Below are 20,427 nucleotides of genomic sequence, written 5' to 3' on the forward strand. Positions count from 1 at the left end.
GAGAACCCCATCGCGGGGCATCTCGGCGTTTGATTCCAGATGGACGACTGGGCCACGGTCAAAGAGGAAATCTTCAGTTGCCGAAGTTGCCCCTCGGCTGCTTCCAAACGCCGGGGGTCAACCCCCACGTTGACCCCCGTGGGGGGGAGGTCACGCTTGTCAACAGTAGTGGGGGGTTGTTTATGGTTCCTTTTGGAAGATGTTCCAGACCTCCTAGGAGATAGAGTTGAATCTTCAGAGGACTAGTTTTGACAGTGTCCTCGGATTCAGAATCATTTGAGCTCTTACAGACTCTGATGTTAACTTCGTCAGTGGCCGAGGACTATCAAGCAAGAGGCAACAGTCGTACCTACAGACCATGTCAATAAGACTGCCTTCCAAGATATTGAATACCCGATGAATGAACCTGGCAAATACCAGAAGCCCCGGGTCCCCGCTCTAATCCCACCGAATGACCACATCTCCATGTCTTGTTAGCGCGCGGGGGATCCGCTCAAGCTTTGATCGCGGAATTCAGTTGCTGGTTATCGGTAAAGCTTTCTTTTTCTTTTGTCCTCTTCTCGCTGGAATTTATATTCCATATATAAGTGCACATGTCTGCCTCTCGTGCCTCCGCTCGTCTTTCCTTGTTGGAATCCGCTATCTCTCCTAGGTCTCCCTCCGACCAAACACTATCCTCTATCGTCGTAGGTGCCACGTTACATTCACGGCCTTCCGTCCCATAGCTAATACATCGGCCTTACAGAAATCTTCCAATATGATTGCTTCACAATCTGCGCTCCTCATCGGAGGCATTACTCACGCGCGCCCGGAGTGGGAGGCTCTCTCCTCTATTCTCACCTTAAAAGTAAATTGGAGGCACCTATTCCTCCGCGAGATTGCAAAGTTGCGAACCTGACAAGCTTACATGAACCATGACGCAGGAATTTCCCAGCGGCACTCGTCAAGAATTTATCGAGAATTGCAAAGCGGGTCATTATGACGATGTCGTGGCCATCTACCGTTCAAACACATCTAACAAGGTGAGGACTGAACATGTGGACCCAAGGCCACTGAGTTGCATACAAGATAGAGAGCACAGGCTAACAGTACGCTACTCATGATGATAGTTTACTGGCAACTTTGACGCAGAGCTGCTTTCAATCCTACCCAAGTCAATTCGCTATATTTGCCACAATGGCGCCGGATATGATAACATCGACGTTCCCGCGTGCACGCGGAGAAACATTGCCGTCTCAAGTACACCCGTGGCTGTGAATAATGCAACAGCAGATCTGGGGATTTTCTTGATGATCGGGGCTTTGCGCCAGGCATATGTGCCCATTACTGCTATCCGCGAAGGTACGTCGTTCACGCATTGGGCCTGGAATCGTTGCTCCTTCTCCCACAAAAGTCATCTTGTACTTATTTTACCTTCCTCTCCGTACTAGGCAAATGGCATGGACAAACCACCACCGGCCATGATCCCCAGGGCAAAATCCTCGGAATCCTTGGCATGGGAGGTATTGGACGAGTAAGTCGGAGCCAATCACCTTCGAACTTATAGATGTCACAATCACTGACCCGAATTCACAGGAAATGGCCAGCCGAGCCAAGGCCTTTGGCATGAAAATTCAATATCACAACCGCTCACGACTTCCTGCCGACCTGGAAGCCGGCGCTACCTATGTATCCTTGGACGAGCTTCTCGCCAATTCGGATGTCCTGAGTCTCAACCTGGCCTTGAATGCGTCAACACGTCACATCATTGGAGCACCTGAGTTTGGTAAAATGAAGGATGGTGTTGTGGTTGTTAATACCGCCCGCGGCGCCCTGATTGATGAGGATGCGCTTGTTACTGCCCTGGATTCTGGCAAGGTAAGTAACACACCCTCACAGCCGGGAAACGCTGAGAATTGAGTCTTGAGTATTTCTAACAATTCATAATTTCACAGGTACGCTCTGCCGGGTTGGATGTATACGAAGAAGAGCCCAAAGTTCATCCAGGTCTGTTGAGCAACCCCCGGGTCATGCTGCTCCCGCACATTGGTACAAATACCTTTGAGACGCAAAAGGAGATGGAGATTCTGGTTCTGAATAATCTCAAGTCTGCGGTGGAGAAGGGAGAGTTGATTACACAGGTTCCGGAACAGAAGAAGTGAAGCTTTCTTGAGTGGTGTACTTTGAAATCTATGCATGATTCATGGGGATTTAGGTGGGTCGCATATTTAGACAGGTTTGGATATACACACGTTCGAATTTCTTGTGAAATCACATGCTTTTGCCATGACTGGGTTGTCTACATGGCCAAGTTAGTAACAATAGCGGCAAGTAGTAGAAGATTCTTCCTTATTTGCCAAAAGCCTGGAACTATTGAAAATGGACAGTCGTTGTGAAAAGCAGTAAATCCATCCATGGATATCAAGGATAGAGGATAAATGAAGGTCGAGTGGACAAGAGAGGCCAGTAGGCTCTCGAATTACACACGAGGCCAATTTCTCGGACAAAGCAAGTCGGATACTTCAACAAACCTAATGTTGTAACAAGAAGGATTGGGTCTACCATAACGAACATCTCAGCCCACATTTCGCTGTCAGGATCATACGCAATTAGTCAACTCATTGTGCATGACACATTAAACAAATATGCCTCAGACGGATCTAAATCCGAGTCCCTTGGGGATTAGATCAATCAAACGCGATGCATCGGCTATCGTTGCCTGAGGCATGATATTCGAAACGGCGGAGCTAAGGTTCCCTACCGCTGGGGCACGTGACAGTCACTTACATAATTCTCCACCAAAGGCGGCTAGCGTTAGGGTTCGCTTAGGGCCAGAGTGCCAAGAGCGAAAAAAACCGCACCACAGTTGGACACTAGCGCTAGCCGGTCGACGACGAAAAGCGACAACATCCATTCGACTCCCGAGGACCATCCCCTTAACCTCGCCAACTCCTTCAAGATGGTGAGTGCTACCCCCATGCCCATCGTCAGAAACCCATTGAAATGGCATCGACTATTCCCGTTCTTGAATTGCCATACGGACATCCTCAAAAAGAAGCCCGAAAGCGCTATCCCTTCAAAATCAACTCGAACATGAAGATGCGCCGATCACCGCTGTCATACAACTTTTGGATCCTCATCGACACACCATGATTGCTGACGACCGTCTTCTTTTCTCGCTCTACAGGTCCGTTACGCCGCCCAGGAGATTCCGAATGCCAAGAGCGCCCGCGCGCGCGGGCTCTTACCTGCGTGTCAGCTTCAAGAACACCCGTGAGACTGCTCAGGCTATCAACGGCATGAAGTTGCAGAAGGCCTTGACCTACCTCGACAACGTCACCAAGAAGTCCATGGCTGTTCCCATGCGCCGCTACGCTGGCTCCACTGGCCGCACCGCCCAGGGTGAGTGACTCGAGAAAATTTCATTCGAAGCGCCCACACTACGGGAAATCAAATTGAGCGGCAATGGTGTCAAGGGACGGTATGAAAGGGATTGTTTTGCTGCGTATCCATGGCTGGAGGCTTGGAGAAAAAGAGTTTGGAGTTGCGACTGGATGTTTCTGCGGTGGAAAGTCGAAAAGGGATGCTGGAGGATTGGCTGGGATTTTGACACCGCTGTCGCTCAAAGACTTCTCGTTGTGGACGTATTGACCGGTGGAGATCTGCGACTAACGAAACCACCACTTCAGGCAAGCAGTTCGGTGTCTCCAAGGCCCGCTGGCCCGTCAAGTCCGCCGAGTTCCTGATCGACCTCCTCAAGAACGCCGAGGCCAACGCTGATATCAAGGGTCTCGACACCAGCGCCCTGGTTGTCAAGCGCATCCAGGTTAACCAGGCTCCCAAGGGCCGCCGCCGCACTTACCGTGCTCACGGTCGTGTACGTTTTTCCCCGTTCGATACTCGAGCCACGAGATTCTCCACGAGGCAGTCAACTAACGTTTCTCATCTCTAGATCAACCCCTACATGACCAACCCCTGCCACATCGAGCTCATCCTCACCGAGGCCAACGAGGAGGTCGCCAAGGCCCCCGAGTCCTCCCTCAAGGCCACTCGTCTCTCTTCCCGCCAGCGCGGCTCTCAGCTCCGCCGTGCTCTCACCGAGGCATAAATTTATTGCCGAACATAATGGGAGCAAGGTAGAGGAGATGACTTGGTGGAAAAAGGATTTTGCGGTGGATCGGATTGACCGGAGTTGTTGCGCATCTGTATGTTGGAACGGAAAATGATACCGGATCATACAAGATTATTTTTTTTTCTACGGTCATGGCACCCAGGACCCCGGAGGAGAACCAAAATTAAAAAAGTTCAAACAGCGGCGCTCCGGATCAACGGATATCATGAACCTTGTGTACCTTCCGGTCCGATCATGATTATCAACCTTGGTTCTTCTTCATTGAATTGGTGTTGCTGTCCCTTTTTATGTCTGGGTGCTCGGGAGCGCCGCGAGATCGGCCTTGGAGGTTCAATCCGTTGTAGGACTGTAGCTTGGGAGATGTGCCATGGCCAGATGGACTGGTTCCGTTCATCGACAGTGTCCAAGGATTCGCAATGATTCTGGAATCGTTCGATCCATCCACTTATCCAAATTTATCATGTTTCACGATCTAGACGGCGTTTCTTCATATTTGTGTTCTCCGACTGAGTGGTAATATTTGGACCAGAATGATCGCTGTCTAGTTCGATTGGCGTCGGCTGGCTTGGTGCTCTTTTCAACTGCCGCTGATCTACGCAGGTCAAGGTCTAAACTACCCTGAATCTCTGGAATCGTAGTAAGCCTACTGCTGACTTTTACAGTGCCTACGCGGCTATTGTCCTCATGGTCTTGGTCTTCTGCCAAGGGATCCTGTCAGTCAACCAAAGGCTATCTATCCATGACGGAGACCAGCCCATTTCGGGTACAGCATTAACCATAAAGTATTACAACTCGAATCCAAGCCCGGCTCGAGTAAATAGAGTCATGTGCACAGTGATATGTTCACTCAACGTCCTTTCCAGACGAAGGAAAGACTTGCAGCGTGTTGTAAGAAAGTGATGATCAACACCGGCTAAATCTGTTGTGTCTCTATCCGGCAAATAAGCATCGGGCACCCAATGCGGCTACATTGAGGGGATGATCGGCCGGTTTGGCACGCCCAGTGCAATGAGATGAGGATATAAATCGGTATATATAGTAGACAGTGAGCTCTTCGTTGGAACTCAAAATACGTGCAGGACTATCAGACTCGTATACCTACCTAAAGCGCCATCCTTGAAACTTTAGACTGCGCTTTGAGCCACCAGACCATCTACGGAGGATATACTTGCCAGGTAGGCGCTAGCCGGGAGTCCTTTTGACATGTACCTAGCACGTAAAGCGTTGCGCTAGGATTCACGCTCACGCTGTTTCCTTCATTTACAGAGTCAACTGGATTCAACTGCACAGCTCCCAGCTCTCACCAAGATGTCGCGGCTCGCCGACTATCGACTCCTCTGCTTCGACGTCTACGGCACGCTCATCGACTGGGAGACGGGCCTCCTCGCCGCACTCCAACCCCTCCTCACAAATAAGGGAAGCCATGACGACGACACCTTTTCCCGCGCACATCTTCTCGCCATCTACCAAGAGCTGGAAAGCGAGCAGCAACGCCTCACCCCGGACATGCCGTACCCCGACCTCCTCGCCACCATCCATCCCCAACTCGCAGCTCGACTAGACCTCCCTGCCCCCAGCGAAACCGACAACCAGCGCTTCGGCGAATCCATCGGTACTTGGCCCGCCTTCCCCGATACCGTGGACGCGCTGCACCGGCTCTCCCAGCACTTCAAGCTGGTGGTGCTGTCGAACGTCGACCGGGCGTCCTTTGCGCGTTCCAATGCAGGCAGTCTGCGGGGGTTCCGCTTTGATCGGATCATCACGGCGCAGGATGTGGGATCGTATAAACCGGACTTGCGCAATTTCGAGTACATGAAGGTGACGGTGGAGAGAGAGTTTGGGGTGAAAGCAGGGGAGATTTTACAGACGGCGCAGTCGCAGTTTCACGATCATCGGCCGGCGAGGGAGGTGGGGATTCGGTCGGTTTGGATTGAGAGGCCGGGGGCAACGATGGGAAATTGTTCCACAGAGGAGGCGATCTTTGATTGGCGATTCGAGACCTTGGGCGATATGGCGGATGCCTTGACTCGCGACGAGTGACTTTCAATTGAATGGCATGTGAGACGGGATCGGTGGATGAAAGCGAGCGAAGAGAATATTGTTGCTGCCTACTAAGGTACGTATAGGGTGCATATCCGGTGCCTAGAATATACCTCAAGATTGGACCATTCGATCAGTCACTCGATAAGAGAAAGCCTAGTCAGGTAGCACCCATTCTTGCTTGGTGTGCATTGACGCAAATTGGAGCATGATATCAATCCTATTCTCCATAGTATCATTCAGTGTCTCTTGTTGTTCGTTCTGAATATTTACAATACATCGAGTCGGTGTGAATCTACTCGCATAGAGTATTGCTTGACATTGGATGGCGAGTATGTGGAGACCGGCGGAGGCTTAGCGGATGGTGTAAACTTCGTCTCAGCCACAACGTATTCGTCGATCGGCTTACTGGGTGTGTCTTGACGTGGTCCTCATTGGGCCGAGAATTTTGACCCTGGGTGAGTTTAAACCTTCGGTCGGTATGCATATCGAACTCTTCTCCGCAGTCATATAGTATGACTACCTATATGCACTACTCTGTATAACAAGTACTATGAGATGACGATGCTACACCACCAACCCTACCTAGTTCGCCAAGACCTCAAGAGGTTATACGGTCACTCCTATCAATTCTCCCATCAATAGCTTCGATGAACCTGTGGGGCATTGGGATGGGTTGAAAATGGCAGTGGTGGTTCCGTTGGCTCACAATATCCATCCATACTGTATGTACATTAATGATTGATGACACTATCGTACTACTTGCACCACTCAAGTCACAGGACCCAAGTACTCGATCCACGTGATAGATCGCCCACATGAAATCGCTGGACTTCGATTTGCTGTCTCCGACCATCAAGAGGTTGACGCCTGCGGTCGTCGCAAGCGCATAGCATGTTGAAGATCGCTTTACTCATCATGAAATCGATCGATGAGCGCCATCAAGGCACAGACTGTACGTGTCCCTCGCCGTCCGAGGAGGCAAATTCTGGCCGGAGATACGTAGGCGCATCAAACGCCAAGACGTGACAATCTTCAACCACGGACCAACTATACCCTCGAGAACAGTCGGGAAAAGAAAGTCAAAGAGGAGGCTGACGTCGACTGACTTTGATGGCTTGGTAATGTGACTGCCTTTAATTCCTCCCCCTCGAGCTGACGGGTTATTTGATCAGAACGACCGCCGTCTGACTACGTCGCTGACTCTGCCCAATTTTGAGTCTGGTGTACTCACGAGTCACTTCTCCGTCCGCGTCCAATAGTCTGGATCCCCCGTCACTTTGTTGCGCTTGGGCGGCAGACGTCTCCCTGTACGGCACGCTAATCACCCTCTGGGACTGGCTCTTCGGCTTCCCCCTGATCCTCCAGTGCTGTGTTGACCTCCATTCCTCAACCTCATCCGAGCTTTTGGCGTCGATTGTACTTACCAAAGGCATACCGCAACCATGCCGGCCATGAAGGGGTTTTTGCGCTCCTTCAGCAGCAGTAGTCGCCGATCCAGTACCGTCCCCTCATTGCCCCTTGAGCTTCCCGTCACCCCTATTGTGTCTTCCCCCCGCAACCCGAGTCAAGACAACACAGTGCTGATCTACACATCAGGTCCCGGCGTGGAAAGCGAGCAGGACTCTCACGATGATACCCCAGAGACACTTCTACTGCGAGAAATGGTACAAGCCCAATGCTTCATTTGACCACATCTTTCCCCTCGCGTCCGAGACTAATAGCGCAAAATTTCCCACTGTAGAAAGCATTTTGCGAATCCAACACCACCCCACATAGCCAGAGTCAGGTACGCCGCCTCTTGAAACTCGCCGCGCGCCCGTCCATTCCGACTCTTCCCCATAGGAACTCGCAGATCTCGCTGACGACAGATGGCATCGGTCGCCGTCACCTCCAAGTAGCAGGGGAATGAATACGTCCATCTACCTCGGATCGTTGAGATCGCCGAGTCCAGTCCGACAGCGGCCCGGGAAGCCGCCCAACGGATTCGCAAATACCTCTCGACACCGAACAGCACTCCAACTCACGTTCAATTTAATGCCCTCATGCTGATGCGCATCCTGGGGGATAACCCTGGTCACAGCTTCACCATCAACTTCGACGAGAAGTTCTGTAACGTGATCAAAGACCAGCTTCGCAATGGCCGTGACTGGTACGTGCGGCACTACTTGTGCGAGTACCTTGCGCACCTTGAGGCGACGCGGTACCAGGACGACGATCTTCAAATGCTGCTGCAGGTTTGGGCCAAGATCAAGGCGAAGTCACCAAGGGAATTTGTGAGTGTGGATTGTCGTCCCGGCCATTTTGCAACTGCGAAAGGGCAACGGAAATCACAGAAAACGGGCCAAATGGGAACTGATACCGGGTGAAAAATTTAGGTCCAGCGATATACTGTTCCACCGGGGACGCAGGTCACAAATTTCTCCGCCCAGTATCAAGCGGGGCAGCCTATGCGCTTGCCAAGGCCCTCGAGAACTCTACCCAACCCCGGTGAACTCGCGGCACGCATCGAAGAAGCACGGAACTCGGCGAAGCTGCTGATACAGTTCGTCCAGACTACTCCCCGGCCGAGCTGGATGGAAATGAATTGATCAAAGAATTCATTGAACGATGTCAATCATCCGCACGTACCCTGCAGAGATACATACATTCCACCAATCCAGCTCCTGACGAGGACACCCTTTTGACTTTGATCGAAACCAACGACGAGATTTCCGTCGCCTTGTCACGGCAGCAGCGTGCTATGTTGAAAGCGCGTAAAGCTCGAGGCACGTCTAGCCCAACCCCCAATCCCAGTAGCCCAATTTCACTGGGAAGCGATGGCATGGCGTCGGGTGGCCTAGGCGGAACGTCGACGTTTATACCCGTTGGGTCTGCGTCCAAGGGGCCGACATCAGAGCTCCAGTCCATGCCGTCAATATCGAGATGTCTCGAGGATCAATCCTCGCCCAGGGTCGAGCTCCCCGCCGCAGTGTCCGCCAGTCACTCGACCGCGAGAAGTCGAAAAGCCGTGCAGTACGAGTGGAACTCGGCCGATTTTGAGGTCCAAAATCCATTTGCAGATGAAAATGCCGCGAGTGACTCGGATGCGGAAAGACGTCATCCACAGGCGACTGCTGCGGCCTCTGCCACGAGCGAAGGGCGAGTCCAGGCCCCGCTTACGGAGCAGAAACGTTGACGAATGGATTGGTCGACGGTAAAGAGATGAAGACCGAAGGTTTACAAGTGAAAAGATACCCTAAAGCGAACTGAAACTCTGTTCTGTTGACATGTACGCCATCGACTGTGGCTCGGGTCTGTTCCAGATGCCTTATTGGGGGTCTTGAAGGGCCTGATCCCCCAGGTGTTATTAAACAACCATATTATCCGTTGTCTTCCACCGTATACTCTGCACCTCTACAGTAACTCACCCCCATCTAGTAATCTAGTAATCTACTGCTGTAGTGTACGGTACACTGTACGCTCTTCACTCGTTGTATTGATGAGATGTCCACTTGGAGGATCGTAAATTTGGACTGAAGAGTGCCCGTCAACCGTACAACTCACAAGTTTCGAAGCCTGCAAAAGGGTTGGGACTCGAACACCAATCGTGAACGATCTGCGCTATCTAAACGACTTGGGATGCCCAGGGACTACAGGAAAGGAAGGATGTCTGATGGGTTTGACTCTCCGTTCTGCATGCTTCCGTTCTATCGTGGACATTGTGAATTGAGCTAACGCGCATCGGTGAGCATTGGGTCTGTTTCGCAGTGGTCCCCTTCGGGACCGCTGAGGAGGTTCTCTGTTTCATCCAGAAACCCCACCCTCAGATGTCAGTTCTTTGCAACTCGGAACAAAGCTCGACGACTCTCGAAGCTGTGGAAAATGAAGGCATGTAAGAATCCCGCAGAGGTTTCCTCCACCTGACTGGGGCGCGATACGAATTATCCAGGGTCTTTTGGGGTAGGAACTGTCGGTCTGATATTGCGCAGCCGCACATTGATGTTTTGGAGCAAGCATCATGACAGGATCCACTGTCACTGCCACTTGATCGATATTAACATGGTCTGACGAGTCTCCCAGAGTCTGCTCCTCTCTTGTGTGCTTCTGAACTTTCTGGGCTTACAGCGACCGGCAAATATTATCCGTCAATCATCCTTTTCCACCGAGGACTATCTTGCCCCTGCCGGCGCTGCCATCAACCTGAAACTATCCGCGTCTTAGTTCGGCGCGTGGATCCGGTCTTGGCGCCGAAGTCAAGGTAAAAGTGGGCTTGCCTTTAGCTTCATCCGTCGACCACCGATGACAGGTTCGCATTTTCTTCCGATGAATCGGCTGGCAGGGTCTACTTCAACAAAGTCGAACGTCTCCTGCGTCCAAAGCTTGGTCTAGCCACCGCCCTCACATGTCCGGTCAGTTCAAGGGCTTGTCAAGGTAGCCCCCTCGAATCCTGGCCCGTGTCGGACTGTGGATTTAGTGTTTCAGAGAAACGTTAGATTCATTTACTGGTGTATGATGAGGTAGGAGGACTACTGGCTTTGGAATTCGACCGAGGATGAGCGGCTCTCACCCGGAGGTGAAGTCAGGAGGATGTTGTGGGTTGGATCGTCGTTTGTGGTTGATTGAGGACGCATATCAGTCATGTCCTCCACTCCCCGTACGATGATGCTGTTCGGGCCGTAAAAGGGTTGATCCAAGCATATAAGATCAAGGCTCGGCGCCCGGTCTGGTGGTGGTGATTCTTCTTTTTCATTGATCCATCAAGCTTTCTTGTCTCCCTCTTAACCTTCATACATTCTTTTCCTCCGGTCCGAGACCGTGCAGCATCTACGTGCTATCCATTCACTTTTCAACTCAACAAAAGTCGATACTGGTTTATCGATCTTTCCCTTCATTCTCTTGTCTTTCTATCAAACCTTTTACTTGACTTCCATCGGATCAACACTTTTGGTTCTCAAAAGTCACACTCACACAAAATGAAGAGCTTCGCTGCCACCACTGCTGCCCTTGCGGCCCTTCTTCCTCTGGTTCACGGCCACGGCTTCGTCACTAGCCCTCAGCCCCGTATGCCCGGTCCTGCCATGAAGGCTGCCTGCGGTAACCAGGTCGAGATCAACCAGCAGTCCGACAACTATGGCAACATCCAGGGTGAACTGCAGGTCGCCGCCACCCAGAACGACTACAACGCTGCCGAGTGTGACATCTGGCTGTGCAAGGGTTACAAGTTCGATGACAACAAGGACAACGTTTTCTCCTACAAGGCCGGCCAGACCATCGACTTCGGTGTTGACATCCGCGCCCCTCACACCGGTGTTGCCAACGTCTCCGTTGTCGACACTGCCAGCAACTCTGTGATCGGTCAGCCTTTGATCTCCTGGGACGTGTACGCCTCTACCGCCACTGGTGTCAAGCCCGACGAGACCAGCTTCAAGGTCACCCTCCCCACTGATCTGCCCTCCAAGTGTGCCACCGCGGGTAACTGTGTTCTCCAGTGGTACTGGTACGCCCAGTCCATTGACCAGACCTATGAGTCCTGCATTGACTTCACCGTCGGCGGTGGCTCTGCCTCTGGCTCCGGCTCCAGCTCCTCCGGCTCGACCACCTCCATGCCCGCTACCGCAAAGACCACCACCGCTGCTGTCCAGTCTTCTTCGGCTTCCGTTCAGCCTCTGACCACTCTTGCCACCCAGGCTCGTCAGGGTACCACCCCTACCCAGGCTGCTGGCTCCAACAGCGGTTCCTCTTCCTCCTCTAACGGTGCTGGCACCGCTGCCAGTGGCATCCCCACTGGCTCTGCTCAGGACACCCTCGAATACGTCCGTGCTGTCTTCCAGTACCTTGCCGGTAACTAAGTAGCTTGAGTGGACTGAGGCTCCGCTGGATCTGACAAGTTCCGATGTGGATCGATCTCTTCTGCCTGGAAGATTTGCATGTCCACTGGCTCAATGGAGGGCCACAGGCGATTACTTCGTTGAGAGCTTACCTATAGACTTTCAATTTCAAATCGAATCAAAGTGAGATTAACTTTATGCAACCGTTTTCCCAGAAAAAGAGAAAAGAAACTAGATAGAACCTTTCTTGCACTGTCTCCACCGCAGATTCCTGAGACTGCTCGCAGACAGCCATTATACCAAGCCCAACTGTAAAAGTATCAATAACAGCCGTGCTATCAATCCAACTCCCATGTGATGAAATGCCGCCACCTACGGTACTAAGCCCTCACAAGAATGTCCAGCACTCGCGTAGGTCGAATCAATGGTACATTTCCTTTTCCAACACTGGAGGAAATTACTGGGCGGAGGATCTCGCATTGTAGCTCGATGAGGCTCTGTGCTCATAGGCTAGGTCAATTCACTTATATGAGTTCAAAGCTAGTCTATGGGTTTCAATTGAGGCATTTTTGGAGGTGTGCCACTTGTAATCTCACCTTGGCTTATTTCGCGGAGAATGTACCTCCAACAAACTGGCCTCGTACCAGTACAGCCTTTGGCACGTTGACGCCACACTTGCCATGGAAATCCACGCCAGAGGTGCGTGTCAATAGCAGCTGCTCGGTACTGGCCTGCTTTTGCCAGCACAGCCCCCTTGGGCCAAGCCAATCTTCGGTCTTGGCTTCCTTGGTGCACCTCCCACCCGTCGGAACTGCACGAACAATTGCCGTTCCGGACAATGTACCACTACAAGTCACAGCCGGGTAAATTGCACACTACCACATGTACAGCTACTGATCTGCAGTCTGCACCGATCTCTTATCAGATGCGTCGCTCTCCACTTTCTGCGCCCGCGCAGCCTTTCTTCAGCACATTTTGATTGCGTTGCTTGCTTTTTTCCTCCCCTTCATCCCAGCTTTTTCATTGCTGTTCGCTACTTTCAAACCTTACCCTAATCTAATCAATCTTCCTGTCCTGGAAGTCCAACAGTCACGATGGAGGAGCATATTCGAAACAGTATCTCCAATCACCCCCATCCCTTCCAGCATATGACGGTTGGCTCGCCTCATCCATCACATCGCTCGGAGCGTTTGGCCTCTTGCGCCTACGACGAAGGCACCTCTACAGGCGTAGAGGCTGAAGACCCCAAGATGGCTCAGCAGCAACATCGTCACGTTTCTGCCGATGAGGAGGGCATGCCTCCTCCCCGCTACGACTCCGAAACCGACCCCTTCCAACTCGCCTCGAAGCTGAAGACCGACGAGGAAATCCGCCAGATCAAGGCCAATATTGGCCGGAAGCGCGATAGAGATGGGACTCGCATGATGGAATTGGTGCGAGAGACTGGGGCCAAGGGCAAGAATGCACTCGTGGCGCGTAAATTGCAGGGCTTCTACGAGGAACAGAATGAGAATATTGAGCGGTTGCTTCGTCCTGTGGAGGAACACGTGCGTGCTGCACGGGAGCTCAACTCCGAGAACAGCGTCAAGTACAAGATTGCTGTGTATGGCAGTTTCGCGGCCAACATCATCCTCTGTGTGGTTCAAGTGTACGGTGCTGCGTCTTCAGGATCGCTTTCATTGTTCACGACCATGGCCGACGCGATTTTCGACCCCATGTCCAATTTGACCCTCTTGCTTTGCAACAAGGCCGTGAATCGCGTTGATCCTCGGAAGTTCCCTGCTGGAAAGGCTCGAATCGAGACTGCTGGAAATATCTGCTTTTGCTTCCTGATGACTGCCGTGTCCTTTATCATCATCGCTTTCTCCATCCGCGAAATCGTCGCCGGCTCGGATACCCTCACCTCCTCATTCCATCTGCCTTCGATCATTGCAGTGGCTGTCGCGTTCGTGACCAAGCTGGCCTTGTTCATCTTTTGTTTTGCCCTGCGTGACCAAGTCTCCCAGATCCGAATTCTCTGGGAGGATCATCGCAACGATTTGCTGATCAACGGATCCGGTCTTGCGACCTCCCTTCTCGGTTCCAAGGTGCGCTGGTGGATTGATCCCATGGGTGCCATCCTGCTATCTGTCTTGGTGAGCGGTCTCTGGTTACATTCGGCATATGGCGAGTTCCAATTACTCGTTGGTGTCACTGCCGATACGAAGATGCAACAACTCATCACATATATCTGTACGTTGACCCACCCCCGTCATTCCCGTCTTTGTCTTTCATGCACGGGAGTCTTCCTGTTCTCGAAAGGTAGGCCACCGTACTAATAATTCAACCTTACAGCAATGACCCACTCCCCCTTCATCACTGCAATCGACACCGTCCGCGCTTACACCTCCGGCCCTCGACTCGTCGTCGAAGTGGACATTGTCATGGATGACTCCGCCTCACTGCGTACTACCCACGACGTAGCCGAGGAACTACAGATGAAGCTCGAGTCCCTACCCGATGTAGAGCGTGCCTACGTCCACGTCGATTACGAAACCACCCACAAACCGGAACATTTCTTAAAGAAGGAGCTGTAAAACAGGACCCTGAAAATACCTACACCTCAAGCGCGACATGTGATACTTGCTCCCCCCCCCCCCCCCCCCCCCCTGCCGTCATATTGTCTTCACGTCCATAGCTCTCATAAATCTACCGAGCGCAGGCGCAGACCGAAAACTAGATGAGCGAGAAAAAAAAAAAAAAACAACACCAGCAGTATTCGAATCCAATCTCCCCGGTCGATAAGTCTCTTTCTGGACGTTGTCAAGGGGCTCCTGACAGGGTTGTTTAATCATGAATGTGTAACATCGCTCTTATACTCTATCCAACCCCGTCAAGAGTAAATTCAGAATATGGCGGACGCCAACGATAATTTTGTCTGCTTTCATCCAGAATAGGCGTACATGATTTTGAGCTCTCACATTGAGTAGATTGGGGTGTTCTCCGGCTGATCGAGATGCTTCCATACTTGCAATGTCGTGCATATCTCTCGTTGTTGGCTTCAGGACGAGCAATTATTACATTGGAAAATCTACGTATGCTGGTTATGGTCGCCGGGAACCTGGCCGAGTATCACTTGAGGGGTCATTCAGTCTATTCATAAATTGGTGTCTTGTTCGCCGATGAAAGCTATCCTAGGTATCTATCGAAGATGCGTCGTCCTCAATGCATGGTAACAGAGAGTCCAACAGTAAGGCGTAGAGAAAGCCAGAAAACGAGAAAGAAGAAAAGGAAATGAAGAATGGAAAAAGTGATCGAGGTAATGCGGAACGAACCATTACATGATCAGGTATCAAGAAAGAATGTGAACGACAAAAGTGATGAGAGGAAGGGGGAAGAGGCAGGAGGCCAAAGGAATCGAACCTTCGACGGCCTAGAAAATTCGAGTCTGGATGCAACGTTGCTCTAGGCTGTCTGTTCAAACAGTGCGATGGTGGAGCAAAAGTTGCTTCGGTTTGGCTTCTGTTGAACAAGGCTCTGGCCCGACGACGAGGTCACCATGTTCACGGAGGCCTTGGTGTTCAGACCGTAGATGTGGACTTTGGAACAGTCAACCTCAACCATGTTCTCCTGGCAGTCTTCGGAGTTGAGACAGCTCTGCGCGTAGTTGTCGAAGAAGCTGTACAAGCCGGCGCCATACACGAACAAGTCGGACGTGTTCACGACTCGCAGCCCCCACGATTTCTTGCAAGAAGCGGTCGTACACGTCGAAAAGTCTGGATCATTCCAGGACTTCTGGGGTGTAAAGGGAACAAGGGCGGTTGGGTTGGACTGGTAATAAGGAGTCTCCGTTTGAATCAAGCCCATGAAAACATTGGCCGCATTTGTCACCTGATAGTTGTACAGTTGATGATGCTCAGAGGCGGTACCCCAAAGCCAGACTGGTCCCTTAGACTCGATCAAAACACCGCGCCCGGTGTACACGTTGATCTGAGAGAAATCCGTGCGGTCGAGCTCGTGATCCGCAGTCCACATCCATGCATTCTCAATGTATGCGCTGGCTTGCTCGGTGATATGCAGGAGCATGAAAGCAGCAATACACTCAGGCTTGGGAGTGGTTTGCTTCTCGGGTGTCTTGGGACAAGTGTCACTTTGAAGACCAGTGCCCGCGGCTCCACCAATGCGAACGTGAACATCCCACATGCCAGTAGATCCTTGCGAGGCCGCAGCCACGTTCCACTCCATGAGAATAGCACCGGGAGCGGCACCCTTGGTGGTAATGATCAGATCACTCAATTCGACGGATCCAACGTCGCCCTTCTGACCGATTTGGACGGCGGGGACGGGGTTATTTTCATCTTGGAATTTCGGACCGTTCGCCATAATCATGGGCCAGATCTCACCAGTAATCTTGATGTCCTTGGGCACCTTCAGTGTCGAAGTGATCACGTAGGCACCGTGGTCAAAGTAGACAATCTGATCAGATGTGGCGCTGTCGAGAATTTTCTGAAGCGCAGCAGTATCATCAGAGACTCCATCACCCTTGGCACCAGCAGACTTCACGCTGACGAAGGAAGACGCAGGAACCGTTTCATAGAGAGGCTTTGATCGTTCAAAGACAACTCCGTTGCTGAGAAGTCCGGCGGGTTTGACGCTGGCCTTCATATTGCCCTGTGTGCGGGCGGCAGCGAGCGCCTGGGTGCTGTCTTTGTTGCTGCAAGAGCCTGAGTTACTTCCATGTGACGAGCCTCCACTTGGGCTACTAGGGGTAGCAGCGGGCTGACTAGCGCCGGGGACTGCCATAGTGAAGGAAGGTTGGCTGGATGCAGCGGGATCAGAAGAGGACATGGGGCTGGGTTGGGATTGGATCACGCTAGAGACGTCAGCAGTTGGTGCAGCTGCAGGGCTTTGAGCAGGCGACGATGCTTGGGTAGGCTCTGGCGTTTCCAAGTCGGGGTTGGTAGTCTCGGGGAGGCTCGTAGGGCCAGAGACGGCGCTCGATCCCCCGAGAGGTCCGGTAAGCAGGGAAAGCAAGCTGTTGACGATGCCAGGCACACCGGAGGCCGTGGGTCCAGGGATAGACGTAATGGGGCCGATACGATTACCTGACCCAGCATCTGAGGGCAGAATAGGAACAGATGGGGGCTTGGAGCTTGGAGCGGGCTGAGGAGCCAAAGTGCCAGCACTTATTCTCTGGGAGCAAGCCGTGACAGTCTCGACCACAGTCTGAATAACCGTCACTGTTTCGGCGGCACCTACACCGTCGCTTCCAGTGGCAGCCTTGGGACTGTCATTGATGCCCGAAGTTTGGCCTTCATTGCTGCCAGCGCCAGAACTCAAAGCCCGCTTGGCAACAGGGGTAGAAGGAGAGTAGGTATTGCCTTGCGCCCAGCTCTGGACAAAGGTGCCGCCAGCGAGGATGGTATCTCCCGTGTAGCCAGCGACGGCAACCTTGGAGCCGGAGAAGTCCACATTATCCAGAACGAGAGTGCCACCACCAACAGGGATGCTCTTCTGCGTCCAGGCAGTGACAATTCCAGTGGGGGTGTTCTTGAACTTGCTGTCCAGCATCATGACAGACCCAACGGTCTGATTGGACGGGGAGTTTGACATGTTCAGACCAACCTGGCAGTCGTTGATGCTCAGCGACTTGAACGTCCAAGCCCAGTTCCAGTTCATGAAGATCGCCGTCTGGCAGCCATTGAAGATCAAGTTGCGAGTTGTGAACTGCTGATTGCCAAGGAACATGCCGTAGTTGCCGCCATTGAAAGTGAGATCGGACATGAAACCGCCTGAACCGTTATCCATGAATACACCCTGCTGTTTGTTGGCCGCTCCGCCGCCCTTGATCATCTCAAACCGAATGTTCTGCAAGCTAGTAGCCTGACCGACCTGCCAATGAATACCGGCACCGGCACTGGCAGGCATTGCAGTGAGATCGATGACAAGATTACGAACGGCGCGGAAGAAGTTGTTCTGGTTGGTGTACCAGCTGGCACCGTCATTCTCGTAGGGGTCGGAATCGATGACAGCCATGCCGGCAAAGGAGGCGGCGGCTTTGATGACGGGCAGGTTCACCGCATCGCCAACGATCTGGGTATAGTAGTACTGAATGATGGGCTTGGACACAACATAAGTTCCAGGAGGGAAGTAGACAAGGGCAGGTGTGATTGTCGACGAATCGCAGCCTTTTCCACACCGACCACCGGACGAGATGGCCTCGTTAATCGCGGCTGTGTCATCGGTAGATCCATCACCTATAGGTCCTCTTGTCAGCGATCTGCCATTACAATTTGTCTGGTAGCGGCGTTCCCGAGAAAAGACATACCTTTGGCGCCAAAATCCTTCACATTTCGGAAGATCTTGTAGTCGGCGGACTTGCCGAATGGAACGGTTCCCTGTCGCTTGATGTCACCCACCCAGTAGCTTGAGCCAGCGCGCCTCGATACGGACACATCTAGCGTACTTGAGGATGAGTGCATGGGTATCGCATTGACGAACGATGCGGTAAGTCCGACCAGAAGAATGAATCGTGCGAGGAACATGATGATTGAACTTTGAAATTTGGTCATTTTATCCAACTTTTGAATTCGCTGAGCCAGCAGCGGAAGATGTTGCTCAAGAGATAGTAAGACGGTGATCGACTGGGCACTATCTTTGTAAAGACCGTGTTTCAGTCACCAGGACTGGAAAGTCGTGAATGAAGTATTGAGAAGGGAGCGTGTGACAAGGAAGGAGCTATCGTGGAGTTGACGAGACTGCTCAGGTCTTGAGGTAATCAGAAATCTCGAATGACTAGGCAGTTTCGATCTAATCGTCAAACAATGCTCTTGTTGCTGTTAGCGAGGGCTTTTATTCGACCTTGCAAACAAAGATTGAATGAAAAACAATGGGTGTTAAGGAATGACCCCGTACGATGCACCAGGCAACACCACGGACGAAGAAAGAATGAGAAGTGAAGAGAAAGAAAGGAGGGATCGGCCACAATGCAGGCAAGAACAATGCGAACAGAGGAAAAGGAAACCTCTCCAAATTGGAGCAAGATGACCGATTTAACACAAAAACAGAAAGCCTCATCTAGTCTCGTTTGCAGGCCGCACGCTCTCTCATCGTCTTAAGCACTCACCTCGTAGAATACCCCGTGATTACTGTAAAAGTGGTCACGCACGCCCCAGACTGCGTATTCAAGGTGTATTGAGACGGTAAACCCTAATTCCGGCGCGTAATTTGTGCTGGGCCTGACGAGGAAAGGCGCCAATCACACGGGCACGTCCCTTGAATTTGCCAGGTACCGTCCAATGAAAGCGACTGTACCCCGTACCAACGTCGAAGGTTGAAACACGATAGTTCACGACTGAAACACGGGGGACGGTCGATCCCAGTATCGGCGTTGCAGATTGCTCGATTTCCACGTCGCAAAAATAAGCACCGTCCAGTCACAGGAACGAGACCCTGCTTCGTCAACAAGATGGAGCCGACAATCTCGGCTTGGTTGGCCCCGTGCTGCTGGCCGAGCCCTGGCCGCCCGTAGACCGAGAGAGTTGGAATTGTCGCCGCGTTGAATCTGACAACCAATAGCCGTGTGGAAGACGCGAGTGTCGAAGTATAGAGTGAGAAACTGAGAGCCACTGATGGGAGATTAAGACTGTATAAAGAGCCTGCTCTGATCAAGAGTATTGAAGACCACTGAAACGCAAAACAAGGTACTGCTCAGTTCTTGCTCCTCGACAATTGTCCGTGAGGCCTGCTGCCGGAGGACTACGAGCGCTATATACCAACATGCAAGCAATCTGATTCCCGACAAGGGGATGTGTGCTGCTCCGTAAGGAACAGGGCGTCGTGGAGCACACATTCCATCCATCTCGCCCATGTTCCCGGCTTGATTAGCCTAGCAACGGCTCTAGCTAGTTGGAAGCTCCTTCCAGGGGCCCAGGAAAAACATGGTACCTGTCTATCCCGCCGCGGCAGCAATGTGGAAAGTTCTTCGGAAGTGATCAGCCCGTCAGTGGCGTGGCCGGGAATGTGCACGCCTGCCTCTCCCTCCTAGGATGATCGGGGAGGGACCACTTGGGTGCTCGGAGAGTGGAGCCGTGCCATTGAGACAAGATTCATATGATGAGGCGTAGGGTGCGTCTGGACTGATGCCGTCTGATTTGTCCAAAAGCTGGAGCCGTGCAAATAAGTCAAGGAAGTGCGTTTCAGCAGGCAATGTGATCCCAGTTTAACCGGGCAGAAGAGACCTCCTCTGTATGGAGTTCATTCCGCTTTGGACAGAGGCACTGTAGAGTCACTAGGGTATAGGTAGCACGACGCGGTTCCTCTTCGGCCTAATAGCAGTCAGTGTTCGCTACAGCATGCGTCCAAACTGTGACCGAAATTGGTCGCACTTTTGCAAAGACTCGTGGTTTGTTGTCAGGGCGGCGGTCTTGTTATGCAGACGCATTCCACACGCCCAGGACAAGCTGTCATGACGGCACAGACGGCCGA

The 20,427-nt window shown here is 52.2% G+C and overlaps 7 protein-coding genes across 7 annotated transcripts; 6 read left to right on the top strand and 1 right to left on the bottom strand.

Moving 5' to 3' along the window:
- Positions 1–593: 593 nt before the first annotated feature.
- Positions 594–2,141, top strand: N7539_002531 (D-mandelate dehydrogenase-like dehydrogenase; the record flags this gene model as incomplete). The annotated part of the gene is made up of 7 exons (XM_056932134.1): positions 594–686; positions 746–847; positions 924–1,022; positions 1,110–1,341; positions 1,431–1,513; positions 1,576–1,857; positions 1,935–2,141. 7 exons carry the CDS (start codon positions 594–596, stop codon positions 2,139–2,141), a joined length of 1,098 nt encoding a protein of 365 aa, XP_056792093.1.
- Positions 2,142–3,128: 987 nt separating this feature from the next.
- On the top strand, positions 3,129–4,087 carry rpl17 (60S ribosomal protein uL22; the record flags this gene model as incomplete). The annotated part of the gene is made up of 3 exons (XM_056932135.1): positions 3,129–3,381; positions 3,669–3,856; positions 3,932–4,087. 3 exons carry the CDS (start codon positions 3,129–3,131, stop codon positions 4,085–4,087), a joined length of 597 nt encoding a protein of 198 aa, XP_056792094.1.
- A 1,332-nt stretch (positions 4,088–5,419) lies between these two features.
- On the top strand, positions 5,420–6,151 carry N7539_002533 (putative haloalkanoic acid dehalogenase; the record flags this gene model as incomplete). Its single annotated transcript, XM_056932136.1, has 1 exon — positions 5,420–6,151. The coding sequence occupies one exon, from the start codon at positions 5,420–5,422 to the stop codon at positions 6,149–6,151; it is 732 nt and encodes a 243-aa protein (XP_056792095.1).
- A 1,445-nt stretch (positions 6,152–7,596) lies between these two features.
- On the top strand, positions 7,597–9,329 carry N7539_002534 (VHS and GAT domain-containing protein; the record flags this gene model as incomplete). The annotated part of the gene is made up of 5 exons (XM_056932137.1): positions 7,597–7,818; positions 7,896–7,940; positions 8,053–8,427; positions 8,530–8,641; positions 8,707–9,329. 5 exons carry the CDS (start codon positions 7,597–7,599, stop codon positions 9,327–9,329), a joined length of 1,377 nt encoding a protein of 458 aa, XP_056792096.1.
- Positions 9,330–11,106: 1,777 nt separating this feature from the next.
- N7539_002535 (lytic polysaccharide monooxygenase) lies at positions 11,107–11,982 on the top strand (the record flags this gene model as incomplete). The annotated part of the gene is made up of 1 exon (XM_056932138.1): positions 11,107–11,982. One exon carries the CDS (start codon positions 11,107–11,109, stop codon positions 11,980–11,982), a length of 876 nt encoding a protein of 291 aa, XP_056792097.1.
- Positions 11,983–13,055: 1,073 nt separating this feature from the next.
- N7539_002536 (uncharacterized protein) lies at positions 13,056–14,537 on the top strand (the record flags this gene model as incomplete). Its single annotated transcript, XM_056932139.1, has 2 exons — positions 13,056–14,193; positions 14,296–14,537. 2 exons carry the CDS (start codon positions 13,056–13,058, stop codon positions 14,535–14,537), a joined length of 1,380 nt encoding a protein of 459 aa, XP_056792098.1.
- An 868-nt stretch (positions 14,538–15,405) lies between these two features.
- On the bottom strand, positions 15,406–18,485 carry N7539_002537 (glucan endo-1-3-beta-glucosidase; the record flags this gene model as incomplete). Its single annotated transcript, XM_056932140.1, has 2 exons — positions 15,406–18,197; positions 18,269–18,485. 2 exons carry the CDS (start codon positions 18,483–18,485, stop codon positions 15,406–15,408), a joined length of 3,009 nt encoding a protein of 1,002 aa, XP_056792099.1.
- Positions 18,486–20,427: the final 1,942 nt, after the last annotated feature.

The sequence above is a fragment of the Penicillium diatomitis genome, assembly GCF_028827545.1.
Source record: "Penicillium diatomitis strain IBT 30728 chromosome Unknown utg000003l_segment0_segment0, whole genome shotgun sequence".
Lineage (NCBI taxonomy): Eukaryota > Fungi > Ascomycota > Eurotiomycetes > Eurotiales > Aspergillaceae > Penicillium > Penicillium diatomitis.